The sequence below is a fragment of the Xiphophorus hellerii genome, chromosome 13 (genome assembly GCF_003331165.1).
Source record: "Xiphophorus hellerii strain 12219 chromosome 13, Xiphophorus_hellerii-4.1, whole genome shotgun sequence".
Lineage (NCBI taxonomy): Eukaryota > Metazoa > Chordata > Actinopteri > Cyprinodontiformes > Poeciliidae > Xiphophorus > Xiphophorus hellerii.
This window is the reverse complement of record NC_045684.1, coordinates 10,092,672-10,117,669: the sequence shown is the minus strand read 5'-3', so window position 1 is coordinate 10,117,669 and position 24,998 is coordinate 10,092,672. Positions and strand designations below refer to the sequence as shown.

The window sequence follows — 24,998 nt, the reverse complement described above, 5'->3', positions numbered from 1 at the left end:
CTGGCCAATCAGCGAAGAGAGAAACTCGTGAACGATGACGTCGGTTTTTTGCGCTGTTTTAGAAATTAAGTCTGCTTGCAGTTTTAGCGATAACAGCGGAGGAAGTGAACGAAGCCGTTCAGTCGATGTTGGCCTCTAATTATTAAAATATCATTAACATCTTGTTCGGATTGGCACTTCTTACAGTGGAAGATGGTTAGTTTCTATGGAGCTAAATTGGAGCCATAAAGTTGGTCCAAAAGAAAATAAAATTCAAACTGAAGGAAAAAAAGATTTAAAAGTGACAAAAAGATTTGAAACTTGAAAAACAGGTTGCAAAACTGAAGAAAATGTACAAAACTAGTTCCAGATTTTTTAAAAGTTTCTAAACATTTCAGTTTCAAAACAATTTTTCAATTTCAAACATTTATATATTTCAAAACATTTTTTGTTTTTTTCAAACATTTTTTCAGTTTCAAGACAATTTTCAGTTTAAATTTTTTTTAGTTTCAAACTTTTTGTCACTTTCAAAATTATTTTTAAGTTTCAAATCTTTCTTGTTCAGTTTCAAACAATTTTTATATTTCAAAACTTTTGGGGGGATTTTCAAACTTTGCTATATTTCAAAACTTTTTTATTTTCAAACTTTATTCAGTTTCATGTTTTTTTCAGTTTCAAACATTTTTCAGTTTCAAAATAATGTTTTAGTTTAAATCAGGAACAAACTTCTTGGCCCCAATTTAACTCCATAGCCTGTGGTGCAGGCTATTTATGGTAAGCTTCATTGCGTTGAACTACTGCGTTATATACATCATGGACAAACAGTTTTTACCAGGCTTCGATGAAAATGTTTTTGTTTTTTATTGGTGGATGTTCTGTGCAAGTTGCAGCATTTGAACCACCTCTCCTTTCAAATGTAAATTTAACTTCTTCATTTAATTACATCCACTGTAACATGCGATTTCCCCCAACTTCACCAGAATCCAAGTTTGCTTTCCAGAATACAGGAATGTCTTGAACAAAAAACCCCGGCAGGCCGATCTGCATTTCTTTTCTGTGTTAATTACGGCTCCAGTCGGAGAGTCCGTGCTCCGGCTGAAAGATGCCGGTCTTATTGCCTTTGTCAGAAACTCAACGACTCACAGATGAAACATGAACTTTCCTAGTGGAGACGGGGGCCTGCTGGGCTCCAACTCATTATGCCAAACGCTGGTCCCTTTCACAATGGACACTGTCACTGTGTGTGTGTGTGTGTGTGTGTGTGTGGGTGTGTGTGTGAGAGATAGAGAAAGAGCTGCTGAGCAAAAAGACTCAATCAAGAGGCTTTTTTGTTTGCCCCAAAGTTCTTTCACTTATGAGGAAAATGAAGATATTAGCATTTAAGCTGGATTTATGGTTCAGATGTGCTGCAGGGATAAAGTTGTTCTCTTTTCCTTAGAGGCTAAAATGTAATTTGATCTAAATAATCTTGCTTTTCTCTTATAACTATCACAAAAGGTTTATTTGTCTCATATGTAAAGTCTTTTTTTCATTAAAATGAGACAAAATGTTAAATTTTAACTTCTGTTAATGGCAGAATTGGGTAGTAACTACAGTTAGGAGTATTTTAACTATGCTTTACTTTTACGTGAGTAATTGTATTACTAAGTACTCGTACTTGAGTGAAATTTCTGGATCCTGAATAAACAAACATGTTTTAACCAAATATTCACCAGACACAGACCTGCAGTTTTTCTTAAAGTTTCATAACTTTAACAAAGGTTGTGTGTCTGTGTGGTAAGCCTTTGGTTAAAACATGTTTGTTTACTCAGGATCCATAAGTTTTACTAAAGTACGAGTACTTAGTAATACAATTACTCACGTAAAAAGTATTTGGTAAAAAGTCTAGTTGTGCACTGGGTAACTTGAAATGATCAGTCATTTAATATTTAAAAATTACATCATCAGACAGATCAAAATATAAGGTTAAGTGGAAATTTTGGTATTTAGAGGACAAAAATTACAATAATTTATATAAGTAATAAAAAATAACAAAATCTGGCAAAAAAAAAAAAAAACAACCAATTGTCCAAATCAGTTTTTTTCAATAAAAACTTATGAAACTTTAACAAAAACTGCAGGTGTGTGTCTGGTGAATTTTTGACTAAAGTAAACTTGTTATTTATTCAGTGGATAGAAAATCCTGGTATGTTACTCAAGTGAGAGTAGCAATACTTCACAATAAAGTTCTTCATGTAAAAATAAAAAGTACAGCGTAGTAAAAAATACTCCTAAAAGTACATTATTCCAAAAAGTTACTCGAGTAACTTGAAACACGAACCAACATTTTAATGTGTAATGGCGACACTTGGCAAAATAATGTTTCAATTGTTGGTGATGACTTTGTATTTTTGTGTTTTTATGACGTAAAGCACTTTGGACTTCCTTGTTGCTGAAACGCGCTATCCAGTTAAACTCGACTGATCGATTGAAGTAAATGTAACTGAGTAAATGTAACTAGTTACTCCCCAGCTCCGGTCTTACCAGCTCCGCTCGCAGCCAGGCCAGTGCGCTCCCAATGTCCCACCGGCTGCCGTCTCTTCCGGCCGTGTGCGCCCCTCTCACGGGGGAGAAGTGGCGCAGTTTGGGCCTGTTCTCCCAAACTGCGCCATCATGAAAGGTCGAAGTCTTGCAGGAGAAATCCCGCAGTCTGGTCAGGACCACTTCCATCACGCCAGTCCGGTGAAATCCTCAGCCGGTCTCCACCGGACGGTACTTATGAGGAAATCACTTTCTTTTTTCTCCTCCTTCTCTCTCTTTTTCTCTTTCTCTCTTCCAAACGTGATCCCTGCAACTCGTTTTATCCAAAAAGGAAAAGCTAAATGTCGTCACCTAACAGGGAAATGTGACTGACGTCGATGCATTGTTCGGTTTTTATCGGATCCGCTCGCTCCGTGACGATTAGCGGAGGACGTCGGTGGTTGCTATGACGACGGGGATTGTGTATCTTCAAGCCAGAAGAAGAAGGGCTTCTTCATTTACGCCTTTTTTTTGTTTTGTTTTGTTTTTGTGAGGTAAATGTGAAGAGCAGCCATGTGTGACTAACTGTTCCCATGCCACCTTCCTCCCTCTGCGCAGCCCGGGGCAACCCGGCGGCGGTCCGGACGCTCCGGCAACCGAACACACAGCGTCTGTATCGGGGAGGACGAACCGAAATGAGCGCCAGAAGCTATTTTTAGACTTCCACTGGTTCCACTTTTAGAGATGCAGAAAAGAGCAACTGAACCGAATTTCAAATGGAGTAAAAAAAAAAAAAAAGACTAATTGTGTGAATGTGTCATGGTGGTAAAGTTGCGCTGAAAACGGATGAGGATTTGTGACGTACGATGACGTATCAGGGTCATTGCCTTCAAAACAAGTCAGAAATGTTTAGGCTAATATGAGAAATTTTCTGGAATAAAACCTGTAAATTTCTCAGCTTCAAAAGTCGAAACCTTATGAGACAAAAAAAAAAAAAACAACGTTTGAGATTATTTTCAGAAAGTTTCTTGAAACAAATGGAAATGTCTGAACTCCAAAAGACAAGAATTTGTGAGGGAAAAAAAAAACTAAAAAACTTTGAGATTAGTCTCAGAAATTTTCTAAACAAAGATGGAAATTTCTGATCTCTATAAACTGAACATTTGCAAGAAAAGAAACTGATATTTTGAGATTTAAAAAAAAAATTTAAGAAAAAAGTTTTGACATTTCTGAGCTCTGAAAGAAAAAAATAAAAAATTTTCTGGAAATATCCTGGGAATTTCCTAAGTCCCAAAAGTTGAAAGATTGTGAAACAAAAACTCTGAAATTTTTAGATTCATCTCAGAAATGTTCCAGGGAAAAAAACAATCTGAGCTGCAAAGGTTGAAAATTTGCAAGAAAAAAAAAAACGTAGAAATGTGTAGCTTAATTTCAGAAATTTGTAGCAAGCATTTCTAAAATCATTCTACTCAGTTGCAAATTTGTTTTGGTCTGATCATGCTACTTTTAAAAACTGTATTTATTGTCCTTATGTTGCCAATTTCCCCCGTAGTCTTCTTTTTTTATTTTTGATGTTTTCATATCTCAGTTTGTTTATGCTGAATAGATACTTTCTCACTGAGGGGACAATAAATAACATTTCTATTCTATTCTGTCTCCTTCCTTATGACTCAGTGTCGCCCTCTTGTGTTAATTTCGGGAACAAATGAGGTTCGGATGAGAGGCGGCTTTTTTACCAACAAATCAAACGGTAAGAAAATATTAAAAATCAGCTGTTATCAGTCTTAACAATAAAGATTATTGTTTGCACTTTGACCAAACTTTAGAATATTTTAATATTTATGGTGAAACGTCATATCAAATGTTATTTTCAGTGTGTAAATTTGAGGGAAGTAGTTGTTTCTATTTCTGTTATATTCTGTCCTATTGTCAGAATAGATACATAAGTAAATAGATTTATGGTCTGTGGTGAAATTAAAGCACTATTTTAGGCCCCTGGTGGTTTGGAGGCTTAGTAGTTGCTTAGTTTTGGGTGGGTGTGTTTCAACATCCGGGTCAATCAATCAATCAGTCAATCAATCAATGTCTCAGTTCCAGCTGATCAAAACCTCAATGTTTGTTTGAAAATCCGATTTAATTTAACTAATTTAAACTTCTGTCCATCTTGTTCTGATCGCAGCGAAAGGAAAGTAATGACATTTCATGTTTATGTTTCACTTTTTTGTTTGTTATTTACGATTGTGATGATTAATGATGCCCCCCTCCCCAAACAAAAACATGAAAAAACCTCAACTAAGACCCAAACATTTCGTACCAGGAAAGCTGTTTTTACAGAACAATGCCCATCACTTCCAGCAACAGAGTTAATCTGAGATAACTTTGACTCGGGGTGTGGGGATCCACGGATGAACCACGTGATTCCGCACGAGGAATCCGCGGCACACGGCACTTCCAGCGGGTTGCGTAACCCCCGAGTGCCGGCCGCTGCTGCTGCTGCTGCGGGGCGCTGCGTGAAGCGGCCAGTTTGGGTCGGTGCTGCAACCACCAGTTTCTCCACTTTAAGAAAGAGTCAACTTAGTTGCACAAGTGTTTCCCCTGGTAGTTTTTGTTGCAATGAGCTTTCAACTTCTGCATCCTCCCAACGTCGAACCGTCACCTCTTCCCACCCCGACCACCTCCCTCTTCAGACGGGTTGCAATTTGCACACGGCTGCGTTGGTTATTTGCACTAATTACGATGTAGGATGGGTGCAAATATTCGCAATCGGCGTGTGGAGAGCCAGCAAAGCTTCAGCCAGAGAAAAGCGGAGTTGAATCTGTGAAAGGTTTTCTTTTTTCCACTAGAAATTTGGGTTTGATATTTCCCTCCAGTGATGTTCAAAAGCAAGGATCCGGAGAGACGTCACATTTTGGCAGAGCAGAGCAAAGCGTACACCCTCCCGGGAAGGTGAGGCAAACTTTTATATTGAATATCGGTGATTTCTAAAGAGGGAAAACTGCAAAAAGAGGCGATTTCTGACTTGTTTTCATTTATTTATTTCGTGTTCTTATGTGATTTAGAGTTTTCCTCACGGCACTGATGTGGGATCTGTACGCAAACCTGCATTTAATTATCTTGTTGATCAACCGATTTATTTGATTAGGGGAAATGATCATCATTCAGCTTTAAGGGCTGTGATGTTGAGTTAGTTACATTTTTACATAATTGGTCTTTTTAATCGTCTCAACCTCATAAAACTGTAATTAAGTCAATCTAATAAGCTTAAATAAGGATACTGAATACAATAACGCTTTAAAATCTTTCAAAAATAAAATCGCAACCAGATTTGGTAATATTGCACACCCTCTTAAACACCTTCAGGTAAGGTCAATTTATTAATATAGTAGATTTTCAGCAGCAAGGCAATTCAAAGTGCTTTTCATGAGTTAGAGGAAGAACAAATAAAATAAAAGCAAGAGAAATAAAAGTTTACAAAAAGGTAAAAATATAGACCACTTGCTGCAGTGTTGTTGGTTGTGCAGGAGACTCTGCTAATGCTTTTCAAAGATATTCGATTGCAGTGGTGGTGATATTTGAAGGGTGGGCTAATGTGTATATATATATATATATATATTATTCTTTTTTTCTTTTGTTTTTTAATTCCATGAGAGACCCATCCAGTTTGAAAAATAAGGAGAAAACCTGCTATAGATAACCATGGAAACATACCAAAGACCAGGGGTCTCAAACTCCAGTCCTCGAGGGCCGCTGCCCTGCAACTTTTAGATGTGCCTCTGCTGCACCACCTGAACAGAATAATTAGGTCATTAAGGCTCTGGAGAACTGATCTACACAAGGAGGAGGTCATTAAGTCATTTCATTCCAGCGTTTTGTACCTGTGGCACATCTAAAAACTGCAGGGCCCTTGAGGACTGGAGTTTGAGACCCCTGCCAAAGACCAATTGCATAGAGCCTCTGCAGAGGTCCCAATTTAATTTCCCTGCATTAATTCCCCAACACTGGACACCATTACACTGATAAAATGAAACCAGATACAATATATTTTTAAATGAGGCCTACCGTATTTAAAGAGAAACTCACTTTTCTGGGACGCAAAAAGGATAAATAATCCACCTCGTTTATGCTAACATTGCTCGCCATCGCTCCTTCTCAGTTTACGGCAAGCCACGCCCACACACACTGGAGCTCAAGGAAAGTCCATCCTGATTGGATGAATCCTGTGGCCCTGGGCCAACCAAAATGAGCCGCAAACCGAGGGGGCGTGGCTAGACGCCTGTCAATCACTCTGAGCCAATCAGTAACGCTGAATGGGGCTGTCAGAAGTTAGCCCTTCCGAAAGACCCAGAGATTTTCACCAGGCGGTTTAACACCAAGTTTGTTGAAAATTTAACAAAATGTGATACATTATTTATAAAATGTAGTTATTTTAACAACTTTATTGTAAATGTCAGGGAGGGCTTAGCCCTACTAGCCCACTTACACCAGCCGTCCCTGTACATCTGTTTGCAGCCATTTTCGGCCAGCAGCAGATTATTTGGATTTAAAGTGACAGGAGCCCCTAAAACAGCTCATTCTGTAAATAGCTCAGAATAGGCAGAACTGAGCAAATCTCATTATCTAAGAATAAGTTGTTTGTAAAAAGAACAGAACACGTTTTGTGTATCTCAGAAACATCCTAACCTGTTTAAGGAAGCATGATGGGTCTCCTTTAAACATGTTCTGTAGTCCTGAAATGCTGGTTATAATTATTTTTTCCCTATCAATTTACCAAACTAGTCATTGACGTGTGTAAAAATATATTTTGCATGAGGAGCCAACCTTGTTTCCCCTCATCAGTATGGCAGCGGTTGGTGCAGGTTCACTATCTTATAGTCCGGTGTGTTCAGAAGATCATTTCCATCACCAGTTGGACTCTCTCTGGACATTTGGGGTTGTAGTTTTTCCATCGTTTTAATGAAATCGTCCCCATCTCTGTTTCTTGGGGCTGAATTTATCATTCTTTTCGCTATACACAGTGTGCCAAACCATGAAGAACTGCAGAAGGATGGGACTTTCAAGCATTGTCACGATAACAGCTTCGCTCAGCAGAACCGAGAGACGGAGAAAAAGGTCGCCAGGAGGAGGTTGTACGTAGTTTCCATCGTCTGTCTGCTCTTCATGATAGGCGAGATTGCTGGTAAGTCATTTTTTAAATTCCTTTTCTTGCTTTATTAGTTTCATTCTAAATCTTTCTCGGCATTCTCTGACAATACCGGTTAATTTTGACCATTAGCTTTCATCCTTTTATTCTTTTTCACTCTGTTCTATTCTCATTTTATTTATTCAACTTTTCATTACATTTCCACCTTCTGTCTTTTCTCTTTGCTTTTTCTCCATTCTCCAAAATACCCGGTTACCATATGTAAAAGAGGTCAAATGCAACTGAAAACTTTAGAGTTGCAAAATATTGACGCTAATGGAGACAGACCCTTAGTAATTGTTTAAATTGTTCCTTTTTGCAGGAGGATATTTGGCAGGAAGCCTCGCAGTGATGACGGATGCTGCTCACCTTCTGACTGACCTAGCCAGCTTTGTCATTAGCTTGTTTTCCCTCTGGCTTTCCTCTAAACCTGCCACACAAAGGCTCAGCTACGGCTGGCATCGTGCAGGTACCGAGTCATAGGCCGGGTCCAACAGCATCTGTTGGCCAATGTTTCCTTTCCAACAACATTTAGTTAGAAATTATTAATACAACAACACAACACACACTCTTTGTACATATGAAAACACAATTTTGTGACTAGCATTTATTTAATTATCTACATGCTAACAATAGACCTTGCTGGTTGCATGACTTCTATAGTATTTATTGGCTAGCCAGCAGCTACTTTGCTAGCTAGCAATTCCTACTAGCTAGCTAACTGGATTGAGGTTTAACTTACCCTGTCTTCAGTACCCTTATTTAATAAACATAAATAAATAAGTATATAAATATATTAAATTCTCTCAGCTAACTTTGTCTTTTAAATACTTTGTGTGTTAATTATACATTGTGATTGAGGCTTCCCAAGTAAATTAACCATTGTTTTTGAAATGTCAGTTGACCTTTCCATTTCCTTTCTCTCTTGCATATTTTCTACATTTTATATAAACATTTTCTACCAGGGTGATTGCAGTTGTACGTCAGTTAACCTTTTGTGCAGGTATCTTGGGGACACACGTGACTGTGAGATGACCAGATACTGCTACTGGAACGATGCCACGAATCTTTATTTTTTTCTTTTTTGCTGTTTTTTCTAGTCAAATGCTTGTTAACTAAGAATCAAGATAGATTACTAATTTGCTACATGCTAGCTTCTTTAATAGATGCTGTTGTTAGTACACTTGTGCTGCATTAATAAGGTCCTGGTTATGAATTCCTCAAGCTATTTCTGTATGGAGTTTACTTTTATTCCAGGTGTATAAATGTTTTTCTAAATGGCCCAAATGTCTTAAGAGGGTGGATGGAAAGTTAGCTTGCTGGTTGCATGTAGTTAATTAACTTCATGGCTATAAACTAGCTAGCTGATAATGACAAGTTAGCATCTTTGATTAAGAATATATTCTTTCTCTGGTTCTTTGGCATTTGAAACAGTTTTTCCTCACTCTTTGTCAAAGAAAAATTTCCGCAACAGTTGCATGTTGTTAATTAACTTCATGGTTATAAACTAGCTGATAATAACAAGCTAGCATCTTTTTCATCCTGCACCGATTTCATTTTAGTAGCAGCATCTCCAGATCCAGTTTTAGGCTGAATCTTCAGTCACTACCAGCCAAATTAATGTTCCATTAACAAAAAGAGAATTGATGCACTTTAATAAGAAACTTTACTTTAGGTTAGACTAGAAGCAACTACCTGGTAAAATAAGGTCAACTTTTTGCCCCTTAGCCATTCAGTCGATGTTTGATTATGTTTTCTGGTGAATTCTCTCCTGATATCTTTGTTTGTTTTGCTGTCCATGCAGAAATCTTGGGTGCTCTGCTGTCAGTTTTCACCATCTGGGTCGTCACAGGAGTGCTGGTTTATCTTGCTGTGGAGCGCATCGTCCATGATGACTACGAGATCGAGGGCCATGTGATGCTCATTACCTCAGGCTGTGCAGTGGTGGCCAACATTATGTGAGTAAAATGGAGGAATGTTATTATTTATGCTAATGTATTCAATAAATGTTCTTTGACAGGTTGAAGAACAGCATTTCTTAAAGCGCTGATTGAAATTGTTCCTTATTTTCCAACAGAATGGCTTTAACTCTTCACCAGTCGGGTCACGGCCACAGTCATGGCGGACTCGCGTCACACGGACACAGTCATGGCGGACTCGCGTCACACGGACACAGTCATGGCGGACTCGCGTCACACGGCCACAGTCACAGTCCCAAGAGAGGAAAAGAAAAGACTCAGACCCCAAACAACATCTATTCAAATGACTGCATAGACATGGAAGAAAACCATGCAAGCAACGGTATGATCGAAGAACAGCAACATCATTGAGACACTAAAATGGCGTAATATGATGTGGATGTCCGTTATTTTTATACGCGTTAGGAAAGAGGGCTCAGCAGGCGAATGCAAGTGTGCGAGCAGCTTTTGTGCATGTGATGGGAGACCTTCTCCAAAGTGTTAGCGTGCTCGTCAGTGCCATCATCATCTTCTTCAAGGTATCTTATTTTGTATTTGGGCTCAAACACAAACTCGACTTTAAAGAGTTTGTTTTCTGTAGATGGCTGTTACATAGTGGTAGAAACTGCAAATGGATATTTAAAATGTCTGAAATATAAAAATATGTAAGTTTTCCCTCATCTCAAGTCTTATTTTATTATTTAAAAAGAGATGTTTGTTTCCTGCTTCATTGTGAAACTACTATATCTTTGAAAATTACTTAAATGATCTTACTTAATGGTTTTCATAAAGTTTTTATTTAAACTCAATTATAATCTTGAACAGGTGGGTGTTTTAGGGTGTTTTCACACCTGACAGTCCGGCAGACTCAGTTCGATTGGGAACCAACATTAGAACATTTTTTACGTTTTCGGCTGATGATCCACTTTCACACTGCACTGTTTGCCTGTGGTGAAACAACACAAAAACCACCGAAGAAGACACTGAGCGGAACTTCCTTCTTCACAAAATGTAAACAAAAATGGAGTAGCGTCAGGTTTTAGCGGCTGTTGGATTTCTCTTTTGCGTTTGGTAAAAGTCCATGAGTCATTTCTTCGGCTAGTTTTAGATTCTAGCGCTTGAGTTACCTAGCAACTCACCCGTTCTTTGGTTGCCTAGCAACCACTTGCTGAGTAACTGCAAGTAACTAAAGTTTTAGAATGCCCTAAAAAGGCCATGAGCCACTTCCTGCTTTTGGAATGGTCTCCAGTCCAAAACAAAAGATTTGTGTTTTTTTTGCAGCTGCCCTTTTAAGGATTTCACAAAGATAATTTGCTTTTCTGCTTAAAAGAGAAATCTTATTTATTTATTTAAAAAAATAAAACGTAGCATTTTATTACATAGCTATTTATTATGTTATGCTTTTTGATATTTTTTCTTCCAGCCAGAATATAAAATCGCAGATCCGATCTGTACCTTCTTGTTCTCCATTCTGGTCCTATGCACCACCTTCACCATCATGAGGGACATCCTTCTTGTTCTAATGGAGGGTAAGGCCTTCACTATACTTTTAGTACATATTATCATAGATATAGATCATTTTCTCTTAGTTTTGCCTTTGTTGTTTTTCCCAGGTACGCCATCGGGGGTGAGGTACAGTGAGGTGCGAGACCGTTTGTTAACTGTAAACGGAGTCAAAGCAGTTCACAACCTTCACATCTGGGCGCTCACCATGAATCAGGCAGTTCTCTCTGCACACATAGCAATAGGTGAGAAAAATCAGTCATTTACTTCCAAGCTTGTTTTGTATTTCAATTAGATTTGAGTTGTTTTGGTCTAATTGGCCTATCTAAGTAATAATAATAATAGTCATTGTAATATTATTGTCCACACATGCATGTGTAAATTTGCCTTTGCTTTCACATTGTGGTTAAAAACAATACATAATAATATAGCTGGAGAATAAATCAATAACATATAGCAGATTCGACATGGGATCAGTATTGATAGATGATGCATCTGATAAAATATTCAGTAATTTCACTGAACCGCCCTGCATTCCGGGAGATATAAGCAGAGTAAAGGCTTTAACCCTTTAACCCAGGGGTCTCAAACTCCAGTCCTCGAGGGCCGCAGTCCTGCAACTTTTAGATGTGCCTCTGCTGCACCACACCTGAATAGAATAATTAGGTCATTAAGGCTCTGGAAAACTGATCTACACAAGGAGGAGGTCATTAAGTCATTTCATTCCAGTGTTTTGTACCTGTGGCACATCTAAAACCTGCAGGACTGCGGCCCTCGAGGCCTGGAGTTTGAGACCCCTGCTTTAACCCTGTAAAGGCTTAACTCAACTTAAGCTAGTGAGTCATTTGGTGGAATCAACTGACTCAATCACCCTTTGGTTACCTAGCAACGTGCACGTTCTTTGGTTGCCTAGCAACAACCTGCTGAGTAACTGCTACAGTACAAGTTTTAGATTCCACCACTGCGCCTCATAACTGCTTAAAAATAAAAAACAGCGGGTTGAAGTGAAAACTGTGGATAAAACAGGGAAGTCACGCCATCAGTTTGTTTAAAGCAACAACAAAAAACAATTAATAATTATCAATATTGACTGATAAGAAACAATTATATTGTGAAACCAAGCTTTTTTTTAGCCATGTTGTCCAGTCCTACGTAATAAAAAGGCCACCTAGTCACATTTTTGCTTTTTCGAACTAAAATATGCCTTTATATAAAATTTAAAAATGTGTTTATTGTAATAAACATCGGTTTTATTGGTCTCTTCACGTTAGATGTTAACAGCATTTCAGTTAGACGTAGAATAAGTAAATTATAAGTGGTGTTTTCTGTCTCTCTGTTTCTCCAGATGATTCGGTTGATGCTCAGACCGTCCTGAGGGAAATGACCCAGGCCTGTTTCTCCTCCTACAACTTCCACTCCATTACCATTCAAATGGAGCGGCAGGCTGACCTGAAGCCTGGATGTACGCTGTGTGAAAATCCGAAAAACTAGGAACCCGACGAGACTCGTTTCCATAGCTACTAGGACGGCCGGGAAAGATTTTCTTTTACTGCAGCGTCTCAGACAAACTTATGTTACTGTATGTTATGTGCACTTTGTACTAATTCCTATAATTGTGGGTATTTAATGACAATTAGGATGGCACAAACTGTAAAGAAAACAATAGTTTGACTCATTGCAAAAGAAAAATTACATTAAACTCTAATTTGTTCTTTTCTTCTTTCTGAATTTTAATTTTGAGTGTCTTTTAGAGCTTACTGATTCTTAAATGTTTTGAGTCAAGGTGCTGAATACAAGTAAACACAATACTTTTGGAAGACACTGTATGTGCTAACATGATAGCAGTTTGTATAAAACAGTGGTGTCAAACTCATTTTAGTTTTGGGTCAAATCAAGAGCCTGAATGCTCTTAAAGGGCCGGTTGTGCCAGAATGTATTGATAAAACCTGTTCACACACGGTTAACGTATCAATGAATTCTTAAAATTCAACAATATTGAACATCTATTCAGTCCCGTCAGGATTTTGTGATAATTTTTGTGATTTTTTTGCAATAAAATTCAAAGTGTTTATGGTACTAATTTGGAAATATTTGGATATTTGCGCTTATTTATGTTGGTAGACGCAACTTTTTATTACTCACTGGATAGATTATGGACTATAATATGACATAAATTAAAATTGAAGCGACTGTTCAGTACAAGTAAAATCTTTGACAATTTTTGAGAAAAATTTGCAATAAGCTCCCAATTATTAGTACAAAACAATTGGGCGATTTGTTGATTTGTGCTTGAATTTCCACGATAATTCGCAAAAAACTGGAGGGACTGATTGATATAATTTGGCAGTAAACAGATAAAAACTCAATTGATTTGATTCATAAAGTAATATTTAAGCACATTTAGTGTTTAGTCTAGACTTTACAGGGCCACATAAAAAGCTACGGCGGGCCGGATTTGGCCCACGGGCCTCGAGTTTGATACATGTGGTTTAAAGAGAAAATATGTATTTTTTTACATTTGTAAAACTTAAACTACAAAAGTTATTTGAATGTTTTATTTGATCCACTCAGTCAACACTAAAATTCAAATTAATTGTTCATCATGCCATCTAACTATGAGGGAAAACTAAAATTATTGCTGCATAAAATTGAAATATTAAAGTGATTCCAACAGTTTAAGTACAGTAAATGCCCTTTTGCATCATTTTACTGCCCATTAACTGAATATTTAGCTCTAATCCAGGCTCTTTCAAGTGAATGTGCTTTGAAGAGCTGAGTGGACTTAAGATGCAGCTGCCCTCAGAGTAACTCACTGCTCTCTCTTCTTTCCAGCGTATTTCCCTGGAGGAGCCACATATTTAATTAAAGCATGAGCAATGCACTAGAGAGTGCAAAGATAATCCCTTTTAGTGCTGATACCCCTTAAGCTAATAATTACTACTCCATTTTCTTGAAAGTGATGACCGGTAAAGCTAATTTCCAGGTTATTTTTGACTTTAAAATAGTCTGTTTCCTGTTTTTATTATTCTATCTGGATATATCGTAGGTGTTTGTTCAGACTGCAGCAGCACTGATGCTGTACAGTGAAGTTCTTTCCAGTTTTATCTGTTTCGAAGCTGCAGGTAAAAGCAGCTGCTTTCTTTCATGTACAGCAGTGGTCCCCAACCTTTTTGTGGATCGGTCAAGACTTGGCAATAGATAATGCTTCTGCATGTTGGTATCCAGCTAAAGCCTCCTCGGTCCGCGGACCGGGCCCGGGGGGTTGGGGGGGAGGCTGGGGATTGGGGACCACTGATGTACAGAATACTGTCTGAGGCGAGCAGAGGTGATGAGATGTGCAAATGTGAAAATGATGAGATTTCTGCCTGTGATAGATGAAGATCTTTGATGCAAATTTTTTCCTCATTGAGGTTTGACCCCAGCAACCCGTTAAAAATCTGCCTATTTTCTATCAGCCTGCAGGGAATCGATCGCTCAGGAAGCGAAGGAAAACATGCATTTTGTTTCAAGTCAACCTTCATTTTTTTATTTTTTTTTATTAAGAAGTTGTGGCAACACAAGCAAGATTGTAAAAGCCAATTTCTAAAAAACAAACAAACAAACAAACAGTTCAGGTTTTGATGACACAAACTCTTGTCAGATGACAGAATTTTAAAGGGTGAACTTTAAATTAATAATAGGAATTCTGCAATAGGATACTTTTCAAGCCACAAAACAAATCTTTCTCCATCCATCCATTTTCTGTTCACCCTTGTCCCTAATGGGGTCAGGAGGGTTGCTGGTATCTCCAGCTAAGTTCCGGGCGAGAGGCGGGGTACACCCTGGACAGGTCGCCAGTCTGTCACAGGGCAACACAGAGACATACAGGACAAACAACCATGCACACACACACACACACACACACACACACACACACACACACACACACACACACACACACACACACACACCCACACACACACACCAACACACACACACGTACACACACACACACACACACCTAGGGAGAATTTAGGACTGTGGAGTACCCAGAGAGAACCCACGCATGCACAGGGAGAACATGCTCCATGAAGAAAAACCCCATAGCAGATATTCATAGACTGAATAAGTTTGTAGCATTCTACTGTATTGTGCTAAATTAGTCCAGATCTTAGTCAGCAGACCTCAATTACTTTGTGTCATTTTGGCAATTATGAATCACAAGTGGAGTTCCTCAAGGCTTTGTTTCATACAATAAAATATAATTAAATTCATTTTTTGGCTATACAAAGAATATTTTCAGTATGCAGTCACTATTGTAGAAATGTTTCAGTCCCTGTACTGAATACTGAAAAACGACAAGTTGACCCTCCCAATATGGCGGCGTCGCAGACATAGAGAAATCAAATCTGGTGCCAAGCTCTCTAGCATGTGTGGCGATTAATGTTATACAAATGACATACCAGCTGGGGGCGCTGTTTCTCTGTTTAATAAATACGTCAAGATTAACCTAAGCACATATGCAGTGCGCAATGCTTTTTCAACAAGACATTTTTTCCCATACAGGGAAAAAATATGGAATCTATCATCAATATTAGAGAATAATACTTTATGTGATAACTAAATCTAGAAAAAATAACTAGAAAGAAAACGAAGAAAGGAAACCAGAAGAAGAAGGAAGACAGCGGCGCACCTATTCTGGAATTTACTGCGTGATTTCTGGAACAACGTACTCTCGCGATACTGAGATACAATTAGCAGCAGCTGTGCCCAAGAGAAGCTTGTTTGTTGTTGCAGGGCATAAAATGTCAACGAAAGAGAAAAATTACCACGTCAAAGGTAATATCACCCGTCGTTTAATTAGCTGTTAACATCAATATTCAGTAAAATGCTGCGTTTATGGTCGCGTCGGGTCAGTTTAAGCACACTAAAGCAAACGATAATGAAGTTGTATGGTTTGAGTTAGCTTAGGCAACAATTTCTTTCTGTTACTTATTATGACAAGGGGCTGTTGAAAGTCCACTATAGCATTTTAAAGCTATTAACTGACGTAAAACTTGTTTAGAATGTAATGTCTGACTTTTATTGTAACGATCAGTGTGTGTAACAGCTGTTAAACTTGTAGAGTTGCTTGTATTTTAATCATAGTGATGTAAAATGCCCTCTATTTCCAATTAAACCAGTAATATGGATTGAGTTTTCCTTTTATTGAAGGAATGTAAAGGTGTGCTGATGTAGATCAGCCTTAAAGGAGACTCCACCCGGACCCACACTTGCTGCTCCTTCTCCTCCTTCAGCATCCTGACCTGCCGTCTCCATGACGACCCCTCCTCTAATGCCTCCTTTCGTTGGTCAGCCTCCTCCGCCCCAACAACAGCAGCAGCAGCAGACCCAGGCTGCCAGAGATGTCAACACTTCCTCGCTGTGTCGCATCGGCCAGGAGACTGTCCAAGACATCGTCCTCAGAACGATGGAGATCTTTCAGCTACTCAGGAACATGCAGGTCTGTTTCTACCTGCTCATGAGTCACTTTTTTTTTCCTTTCTAATTTGCTTTCAAGGATTCAGAGCTTCTATAAGTTAGTAGAGATGTTATTTTGAACTTTAGCCGCTGTTGCACTGTCCATGTGACAGTCATATGTAAAAACTTTATGGATTAGATGTTCTTTAATATTTGTCCAGTGGTTCTACCTAAATAAATGCTCATATCACTCTGACAAATGACGATGACAACTTGGCTTAGTGCGACCCCAAAATTATGTACTTTTTTTTTTTAAGTACAGGAATAAAGCAGAACTTGTAATAATTTAGTCACCTTTGGTACATTAGAAGATCCCTAGTTTAAAATATTTTAAGCATCTTCCACATTATCATTATGGAGATAATGGAGTTAAATTAAAAAGTTAGAGAAAAAATGCTGTTGTTTGAAAGTTCAGTCCGTCTGTTCGTCCAACCATCACTTTTCCTGGACTTATAATACGTAATTGTCACACAGGCCTGATGCATCCGCCAAGTTTTATGAGTTTTTGTATACGTTTAGGCATACAAAAAGCCAATTCATTTGACACAATAATAATAATAATCACCACTCTGGCCTAATTATTAAATTTTATTGTAATTTGTACTTCACAAGGTTCTGATGCTGATGGCTGTGATCAGGAAGAATCTCCTGCAGCGGTCTCTGTTACAACATATCTAGAGAAGCCTCTGACTGAAGACATGGTTGTTCTAACGCAGACTCATGAAGCGTATGCTTCATAAAAATCAAATGTTCTTGATTTTTATGAAGCATCTCTTTTCACCAACTCCAGATCTTCCAAAGTAGTCCCAGAACAGATGAGGCTGTTGAATCTGTGCAACATCAGGTTGTAAACACGGAAGGATCGAAGTTTCCTTATGAAAAAACTTTCAGTATTGCCTAATCTGTCCCTTCAATTCAGTCTGTTTTCCAGGTGAACACCAACATATTTATTCTCCTCAACCACCTCCACTTCTTCTCCCATGAAGATGTAGCTGAAAACAGAGTTTTAATTATAATATCAAAACAATTAGAGGGGCATAAACTTTAGGTTTATGTGATACATTTTTGCTCTTTCTTTGAAGGTAACTGGCACATTTTTACACTAGTAAATGTAACTAGTTCCTACCCATCTCTGTTTACAAGAATAGTCGTCGTCCTTTTCTCTGAGGGCACGCTGATGTCTTAATTTCATCTCCGCTTGATTCTTTTTAGTTATTTGGTTGTTGCTCAGTTTTCCCTGAATCCACATTCAGTTTTCAGTTTTTTGAAAGTCGAGGTCAACTTGAACGTCTCCATCGTCCTCCAAGGTGCTCTTCCTGCTGCATGTTTGCATCAGAGCCAAACAAGCATTCTTCTTGCTCAGCAGAATTCACAAACAACATTGTTGTGATTTGTTTCTTTAGATCACAGACGGTCTTACTAATAAAAATTCTTCCTGTATCCTCTCTCCTCCGCTCTCTTTATTCCCGTCTCGTCTCTGGTTCTCTGTCTCCTTGTTCGCCCCGCAGGCAGGCTTGTTCATGTTATGTAGGATGTTTATAATCAGACATTGGTGCCTCAGAGGCTTGTTGATCCTCTCAATGAAAGAATACATTGTTGCTTTTAACACCCATTGTAGTTTAATGCCAATAATCCTGAATAAAAAACATCCAGCCGTGGTGTTTTGATGATGCTGAATTGGGATTTAATCTTGTAAAAAGCACATTTTCTGTGAAGCTGCGTTAAATAAGCAAGTTGACCACGCTCCAGAAGATTTGAGCTGCCTAATTAAATTACAACATTTTCTGTTGTTGTGTTTATTTCAAAATATGTAGGATCTGTAACCCCTCAGATGCTAGCTAAGCTAATTAGCTTCATGCATCTTATTTGACAAATGCAACCAGCCTGGTGTATGAGTGCTACAAATGTTGATTGATATATATATTCTAAGCTTAATATTAGAAGTGATTTGATACCAATCGAGTGATCAATGTGAACTACTCATGGGTCATGGAAGTAAATGTGAATTAGGCCAACTGCATTGAATTTTGCTGATAAAATCATTAAATAATCTTAACCCTGAGCTAGATTCTGCAATAAAAATATATATTTAGGCTTACTAATGTCTCTTAGTTATATATTAAAATAGACACCATGTAAACAAAAATCAAAGGTATTTGTAATTTTGGGTTTGAGGCTTTTTAGTGACAATAGGCAACTAGGGAATGGAATACCAGTATGTAAAATTGTAGAAACTAAATTCTGTGCATGTGCTTTTATTACGCAACTTTGAATCAAAAGATTACTTCAGATTATAGAAGAATAATATAAATAAAGAATAAATAATTATTTACTCAAGTACATACCGTAATGCGATATGTTTATTTTTTTATGTTTACTTCAGATAGGATAAAAGCAGTGAAGGGATTTTTTTTAGTATCTAGCTGTATTTAAAACACTACAATATGAACACCAGTAATTGTACAAAAATATGTTAAAATTGAATTTGTAAAACTGATTTCATATCACAAAAAAGGGGCTTGCACCTCATTGGATTTTGCAGCAAAGAAATTTGGCTGCATTTGAAGTATAGACTTATATTTTTCCTCAATTTCAAAGTCTTTTTTGAGAACATCGATAAAAATAATCAAACTGAGATTGAAAAATATGTTTCATTCCTTATGTGCCTAGTGGATCTAATTAGCATCATACCTAAATTTACACTAATTTTAGGTCCAATATTTAAATTTATACTCTTTAACATCTGACAGCAAAAACAAGTATTTTTTTTGTAGAATTAGATATAAATTCAGGTATTATGGGATTAAAATAAATCAACGTGTCCAACAGTTTTGCCTTATTTGATCCTTTAGTGCAGATAAATGAACCAGGTCTGTCTCTTCTCCTTCTCAGCTACCCAATGGAGTGACGTATCACCCCAACACCCATCAGGACCGGCTGGGGAAACTTCAGGAGCATCTACGGATGCTTTCCGTTCTCTTTCGCAAGCTGCGACTGGTCTATGACAAATGCAACGAGAACTGCGCCGGGATGGACTCCATTCCCCCAGAGGTCAGAGGTTCTGTCAATATCACCAGATTGAGTTACTACATTTAATACAGTTTTCATTTAAAATATATAAATTTGTCCCTCTATAATTCAGGTTATGTATTTATTCCCCTAAAACACAAGATTAGTTTCATTTTTCTGCTTTAGATTTATTGATTTATTCCTATCTAACACATGCTTCATCTCTTAAAGGGACAGTGTTATGTAAAATCAACTTTTTTTTTAGTTTTACATCATGGTATAATGTTATTTCCTAATCAAAAACAAACCTGGAGTGTTGCTTTGATTATGCTCATTATAGGAGCTGCTTCTTAGAGAAGCCCTGGTAAAAATGTTGCTACTGGGTTAACAGAGAAGCCGTGTTGTGACGACTTCCTGAAGGCAGAGATTTAGAAAGAGTTTTTAAAGTGACAGAAACCCAATTTCAGTTTAAGTCAGGAAGTAAAATTTCTTCTTCTGCTGCTGCCACCACATGGATACCCCAACAGAACTATTCACTGAATCACCCATCTTTCTCCCCGGGGTTCTTATCTGACCGTCTTGAATCTTTCCGAGCTCTGCGTTCGTCTCCAGACTCTTTACAGCTCTGCTGCCAATTACAGCCACCTTCAGGAGCAACTGCAGCTCAACACTGAACAGCTACTCTATTTCTGCTACCAACGATTGTTCTATCGATTATTATGTAAGAAAACGTGGCACTTTAAGCAGATATATCATTACTTGAGCTTATTTTATACAATATTAAAATTAGGTGACAAAACCTGGGAACAATCACATCTGAAAATGTGGCAAACATGACAAATTTAAAGTGAATATCTAAAAGCTAATGTTGGAAAAACCTGTATCTAATTAGTTTAACTTTTAGCATTAATAAAATTTAAAATTACAAGATTTGAAAAAAAAATAAAAAAAGAGCCGTCTTGATAAAATATGGGATGGATAAGGGAAAAAAGTTACATTTTCAAACCCAAAAAAATGTCCATTATTGTTCCAGTGGTTTATCCATTTTAACATGACACCAGAGAGTTTTCTTAAAACATTTAGAGCAGAACTGCACTGCTTCCCCTCCCCCACTTGTTGCCATCTACTGCTGCTCTGTTTAAAGAAATAAAAACTCCATTAGGGCTGCAACGAATGATTATTCCACTAATTATTTTGACGATTAATTGATTATTTGAACAAAAGGAATTGTCATATTTTGCAGAATTTTTATTTAACCATTTAAAAATATATTAAAGATGCAAATAATGTAATTCCTTGTTTTAAAAAAAAACAAAAACAGATATTGTATTGCCTAAAATTCAATAACACATTATTCCTCCTGTGTTTGCTTGATTATTTGTAGCTAAGGATTGATCTGCAGCAAAAAAAAAAAAACTTTTCACAGAATTTGTGAAGCTAAAATTATGCCACATAATTGACAAAAAAGATTTATTTTTTATCTTAAGTGCAAAATGTATATGTGTTTTGTACAGTTTTGACTTAATTACCAATCTGAATGCATTTTTGCTTCTGCAAACTGCATTTTTTTACAGTTTGTATGCGCCAATTAACGATTAATCGATTACTAAGTTAGTTGATGATTATTTCAACGATCGGTTAATAGCATTTAATTGTTTCAGCTCTGGTCTACACACAGGTTTGTTTGCTTTTGGTACATGTGAAATCAAACACCCAGACTTTCTCTTAGAGACTCTGATTGCTCTTCACATGTGCAGTGCGACATGCAACGCTGCATCGTGGCTTTCCGCTGCTTTTTGATTGGATTTGCGGCTGCAGCAGTCACATCCCGATCTCTAAAGATTGCCTCAGAGCTAATCCTCCTATCCAGACTCCCACTGGGGAAAATGGAGGATGTGGGAGGAGACGGGTCTTAAATTGGAACAAATTTGTGTTTAATGCCAACCTTGTGTTGAGTAATATCTGAACAGGGGTTTGTTTTTCCACCTCTAAATCAAAATCTACGATGAGGGCGACATTTTCCTCTTGCTGTTGCCGCCTGACCTCCACCTTCTTCCTCCACCTTTATTTAAATGTGTATTCATTTCCCCTGGAGACCCGGAGCTGCGCTGACCAGCCAATAACTTAGCTCACCGTGTTTGTCTGGGACTGAGCGTTGTTGACTTTGGCCCAGCGGCTGCGTCGTTTATCATCCTGGGGAAAATTCAGGTGCCAGCCTGACAGCAGCTCGCTATTGGCTGCCTGAAACAGGAAGTGGAATCAGTGACTCGAGCGGTGTGACCTCATCGCAGCCTAATTAGCAGCAGACCTGTTTAATGAACAGCTGGACTGAGTGCACACATCAGGCTCTTTTCCTCTCCAGCTGGCGCTAGCTGCAGCTTTTCCCCCCGTCTTTCTCCATCTTCACATGATTAGTTGATCCTTTTTCCTTTTTCTGTTCAATATGAGCTCTTTTTCTCCTTTTTCTGCAGGCCAGTTTTTATTTTTACGGTTTCTTGGACATGTCACACCTTTTGAACTTTTCCATCACATTGCAGCTACAAACTTCAATGTTTTTAAATACAGAATTGGCAAACATTTCAGCCAGCAGATGTGCAAAGCAGTGCAATTTAAGGGGATGAAATTAAACAGGGCTGACTCCATATGTATGCCATACTTTATTTGACTGATTTAAGAAAAAAAAACACCTTTATTTTTGAGTAATTTTGTATGGCTTTAGACAACAAATTTGGTTCAGCATTCCAGGCAGTTTATGCAGATTTACTGAGGCAAAACACTTTTAAAAAATAATGCAATAATGCAAATAAAAAACCTTCCCAGAATTCTTCCTTTATCAGCCACATGTATTGCTTTCATTTTAATTTTATAGCAAATAAGACCTCGAACCTCGAGAGCTTGATACGCAGACTTAGCGCACCAGTTTCTTAATCTAGGCTAAATAAAGTGAGATTTTTAGGAAATGTGAATCACATCCTGTTGTTTCTAATAATTTGACACATATTAAGAGAAAACACTTTTAAAAAATGATTTACCACTTTTCTACAAACAAAAAACAAACTTTCTTTTGTTAAAATATTTTGTCAAAATCAAGTCAAATTTTATTTGTCTAGCACATTTCAGTGTTTATGTCATAAAAAACAGAAATCAACTGTTGAAACATTACATTTTTCCATCTAAATGTTGGTTAGTGTTCCATTTATCAAGGTACAAATTTACAGAAGGATTTACTTTATAAACAAGAAATGTAACTTTAAAATATGTTAATAATCTTTGTGTCCTTTGACTACTTTTAACTTGACCTTTTTTGGGTCCTATCGCCACATGTTTGGACACTTCTGGCTTCACTGTTTGGTCTTTATAATACAGTTTGAATCATGAAGTTTTCTAGAAAAGCAGAATTGATGGATTCAAACAAGATTAAATGTCACAATGAACAATAAATCAATTAATCACATGATAAATTAAAGCAAACTCAATAATTTCTATTTGCATAATTTATTGTTTTCCTTTTTCTACCAAAAACTGAATGATAAAACTCTTCAGTCTGGTGTTTTGGTCTCAATTAAGCCATTTTCTTTTTTAAAGATAATTTTGTTTACAGAGACTTCATAATTTATATTACTTGGTTTTTCTGTGGTTTTGTTTATTTATTTTGGATATTTAAAATGCCTTCCAGTTCCAGTATTATATGTTTGTGAGAATTTAAAGTTCATTGATCTTTAAGAATATATGCATTTTCATGCCATCACCATTATTTTACTTAAAAATGGTCTCAAAGTGACAATATTATTGTTTATCTCAATAACTAATTTATCGCCCAGCAGAATTTGTTATTGTCCGGCCTAAATACATCTGTCAAATTAATGTTGTGCATGATTTACTTTTCAAATTTTGCTGAAACCTTTTCCCTTCTGCTTCACAGTTATTCATTGCTTTGTGCTGGACTGTCACATAAAATTTAAATAAAACACATTTAAGTCTGTGGCTGTTGGGTGGAAAAAGTTTAGGGAGCATACATTTTTCTGCCAGGCACCAAATTCTCCTTTTCTTCTATTTCACTCTTGCTCAAGTTCACTGCAGCTCTTGTCATTTCCTGCAGCGAACAGTCAAGCTGTTTCATTTCCCTCTCTCCTTATCCGTTCACCCTGTTATTTTCTTATTACTTGTTTTCTTTTTTCTCCCGTTTCCGCTTTTTTTCTGCTTCTGCCCTTTTCCTCTTGTCTCACCGAGGCAACCTGGAGAACTTCATTAGCTCATTCCTCTCTGTCAGGCTGGAAACCACATCCATCTTTCTGTCGAGGAGGCCGGGGTTATGACTCACACAGGCACATTCTCGCACATACATTTACTCTGACTCACATGCACAGTGCACTCTGCATCCATCTTTTCTCAGCTGTACTCAGCACATTTTATTTCCTTCCTGCTCCTTTGCCAGAGTCTACTCTCCACCCTCAGGATTCAATATGTGGATCGGTTTTGCTCTTAAGTGATCTGATGAAGAAACACGACTGTTTTCCTTCTGGGATGCAGCTTATAGTTTGGTTTAATGTCCAACACAATGTCAATGTTCTTCTAAGATCACAGTTTAGATTTCGAGTTTTTCCAGAAAACTCTCAGGGTTGAAAGTTTTTTTTTATTGATCTTTTATTGGTGCTTTTAAAACCCAAATGGGTGAAATGTTTCACCTTTCTTCTTTAGTTTAGATTTAAATATTTCACTTTGACCTTTTCAGGGTTCTTGGAAATCCTTGAAAATGCTTGAATTTCAGTGAGGTGTTTTCAAAGTTTTGTTCTTAAAAGCGTTTAATAATCAAAGATAGCAGTTTTGTAATAATTAGCAATCTATTGTTTGACTAAAAGCATAAATTTGGAAAACAGTATTTACAGTTGAAACCAGATAATTTAAACACAGAGATACTTTTTTTCTTGCTATCTGAAGTTAGATCAGACCAAATTTATCTTGTTTTTGGTTAGTTAGAATAACCAAAATTATTTCTGTTTGCTAAATGCGAGAAAACTTAGCAAAACAATTTTTCTTTATAAAGATTTTTTTTTACTTTTCCTTGACCAGTTAGGTGTATAAGGTGTGTGTGTGTAAGAAACATTTCAAAACATAAAATTTTGTTTTATTTTAGTTTGTCTTATCCCTACTGTAGAATATAGAGTACTATTACAAGACATTAGTAATAACAGTAGTAAATTATATAATTAGTCTTTATTTTTAGTTCATTTGTATTCATTTTTGAAAAACCTACCTTGAAAAGTGTGTGAATTATACAAAATGTTCATTTTGCCCTCACTCCAGGTTTTCTTGTTTTGCTTATTTCACTCTTGCTCTGGTTTTTAGTTTGATCGCTTCAGTCATCGTGTGGT

General features: G+C 37.3%; 2 protein-coding genes across 5 annotated transcripts in view; both read left to right on the top strand.

Moving 5' to 3' along the window:
* The first annotated feature begins 4,980 nt into the window (after positions 1-4,980).
* Positions 4,981-12,852, top strand: slc30a8 (solute carrier family 30 member 8). Of its 2 annotated transcripts, XM_032581792.1 has the most exons (10): positions 4,981-5,424; positions 7,494-7,654; positions 7,980-8,126; positions 9,462-9,615; positions 9,735-9,762; positions 9,823-9,958; positions 10,042-10,154; positions 11,039-11,144; positions 11,229-11,363; positions 12,464-12,852. In XM_032581792.1, the coding sequence occupies exons 1-10, from the start codon at positions 5,351-5,353 to the stop codon at positions 12,607-12,609; spliced, it is 1,200 nt and encodes a 399-aa protein (XP_032437683.1). In that variant the 5' UTR covers positions 4,981-5,350; the 3' UTR covers positions 12,610-12,852. The 2 variants fall into 2 exon arrangements, with proteins under 2 accessions (XP_032437683.1, XP_032437682.1); XM_032581791.1 differs by having other exon boundaries at positions 4,982-5,424; positions 9,735-9,958.
* Positions 12,853-15,810: 2,958 nt separating this feature from the next.
* The window catches only part of med30 (mediator complex subunit 30), a 47,734-nt gene continuing 38,546 nt past the window's right edge, over positions 15,811-24,998 (top strand). The window contains exons 1-3 of one of the 3 annotated variants that reach the window (XM_032581637.1): positions 15,811-15,936; positions 16,395-16,600; positions 19,510-19,668. In XM_032581637.1, coding sequence (XP_032437528.1) covers positions 16,415-16,600; positions 19,510-19,668 — 345 coding nt within the window. In that variant the 5' untranslated portion in view covers positions 15,811-15,936; positions 16,395-16,414. Of the gene's footprint in view, positions 15,937-16,311; positions 16,601-19,509; positions 19,669-24,998 lie in introns of all 3 variants that reach the window. The other 2 variants (XM_032581638.1, XM_032581636.1) reach the window with 2 other exon arrangements.

Coding starts and splice junctions, on each gene's coding strand:
- slc30a8 (XM_032581791.1), top strand. CDS start 5,351: ATGTTCAAAAGCAAGGATCCGGAGAGACGTCACATTTTGGCAGAGCAG. Junction 10,155..11,038: donor CCATCATCATCTTCTTCAAG/GTATCTTATTTT, acceptor TTTTTCTTCCAG/CCAGAATATAAAATCGCAGA. Junction 11,145..11,228: donor CCTTCTTGTTCTAATGGAGG/GTAAGGCCTTCA, acceptor TGTTTTTCCCAG/GTACGCCATCGGGGGTGAGG.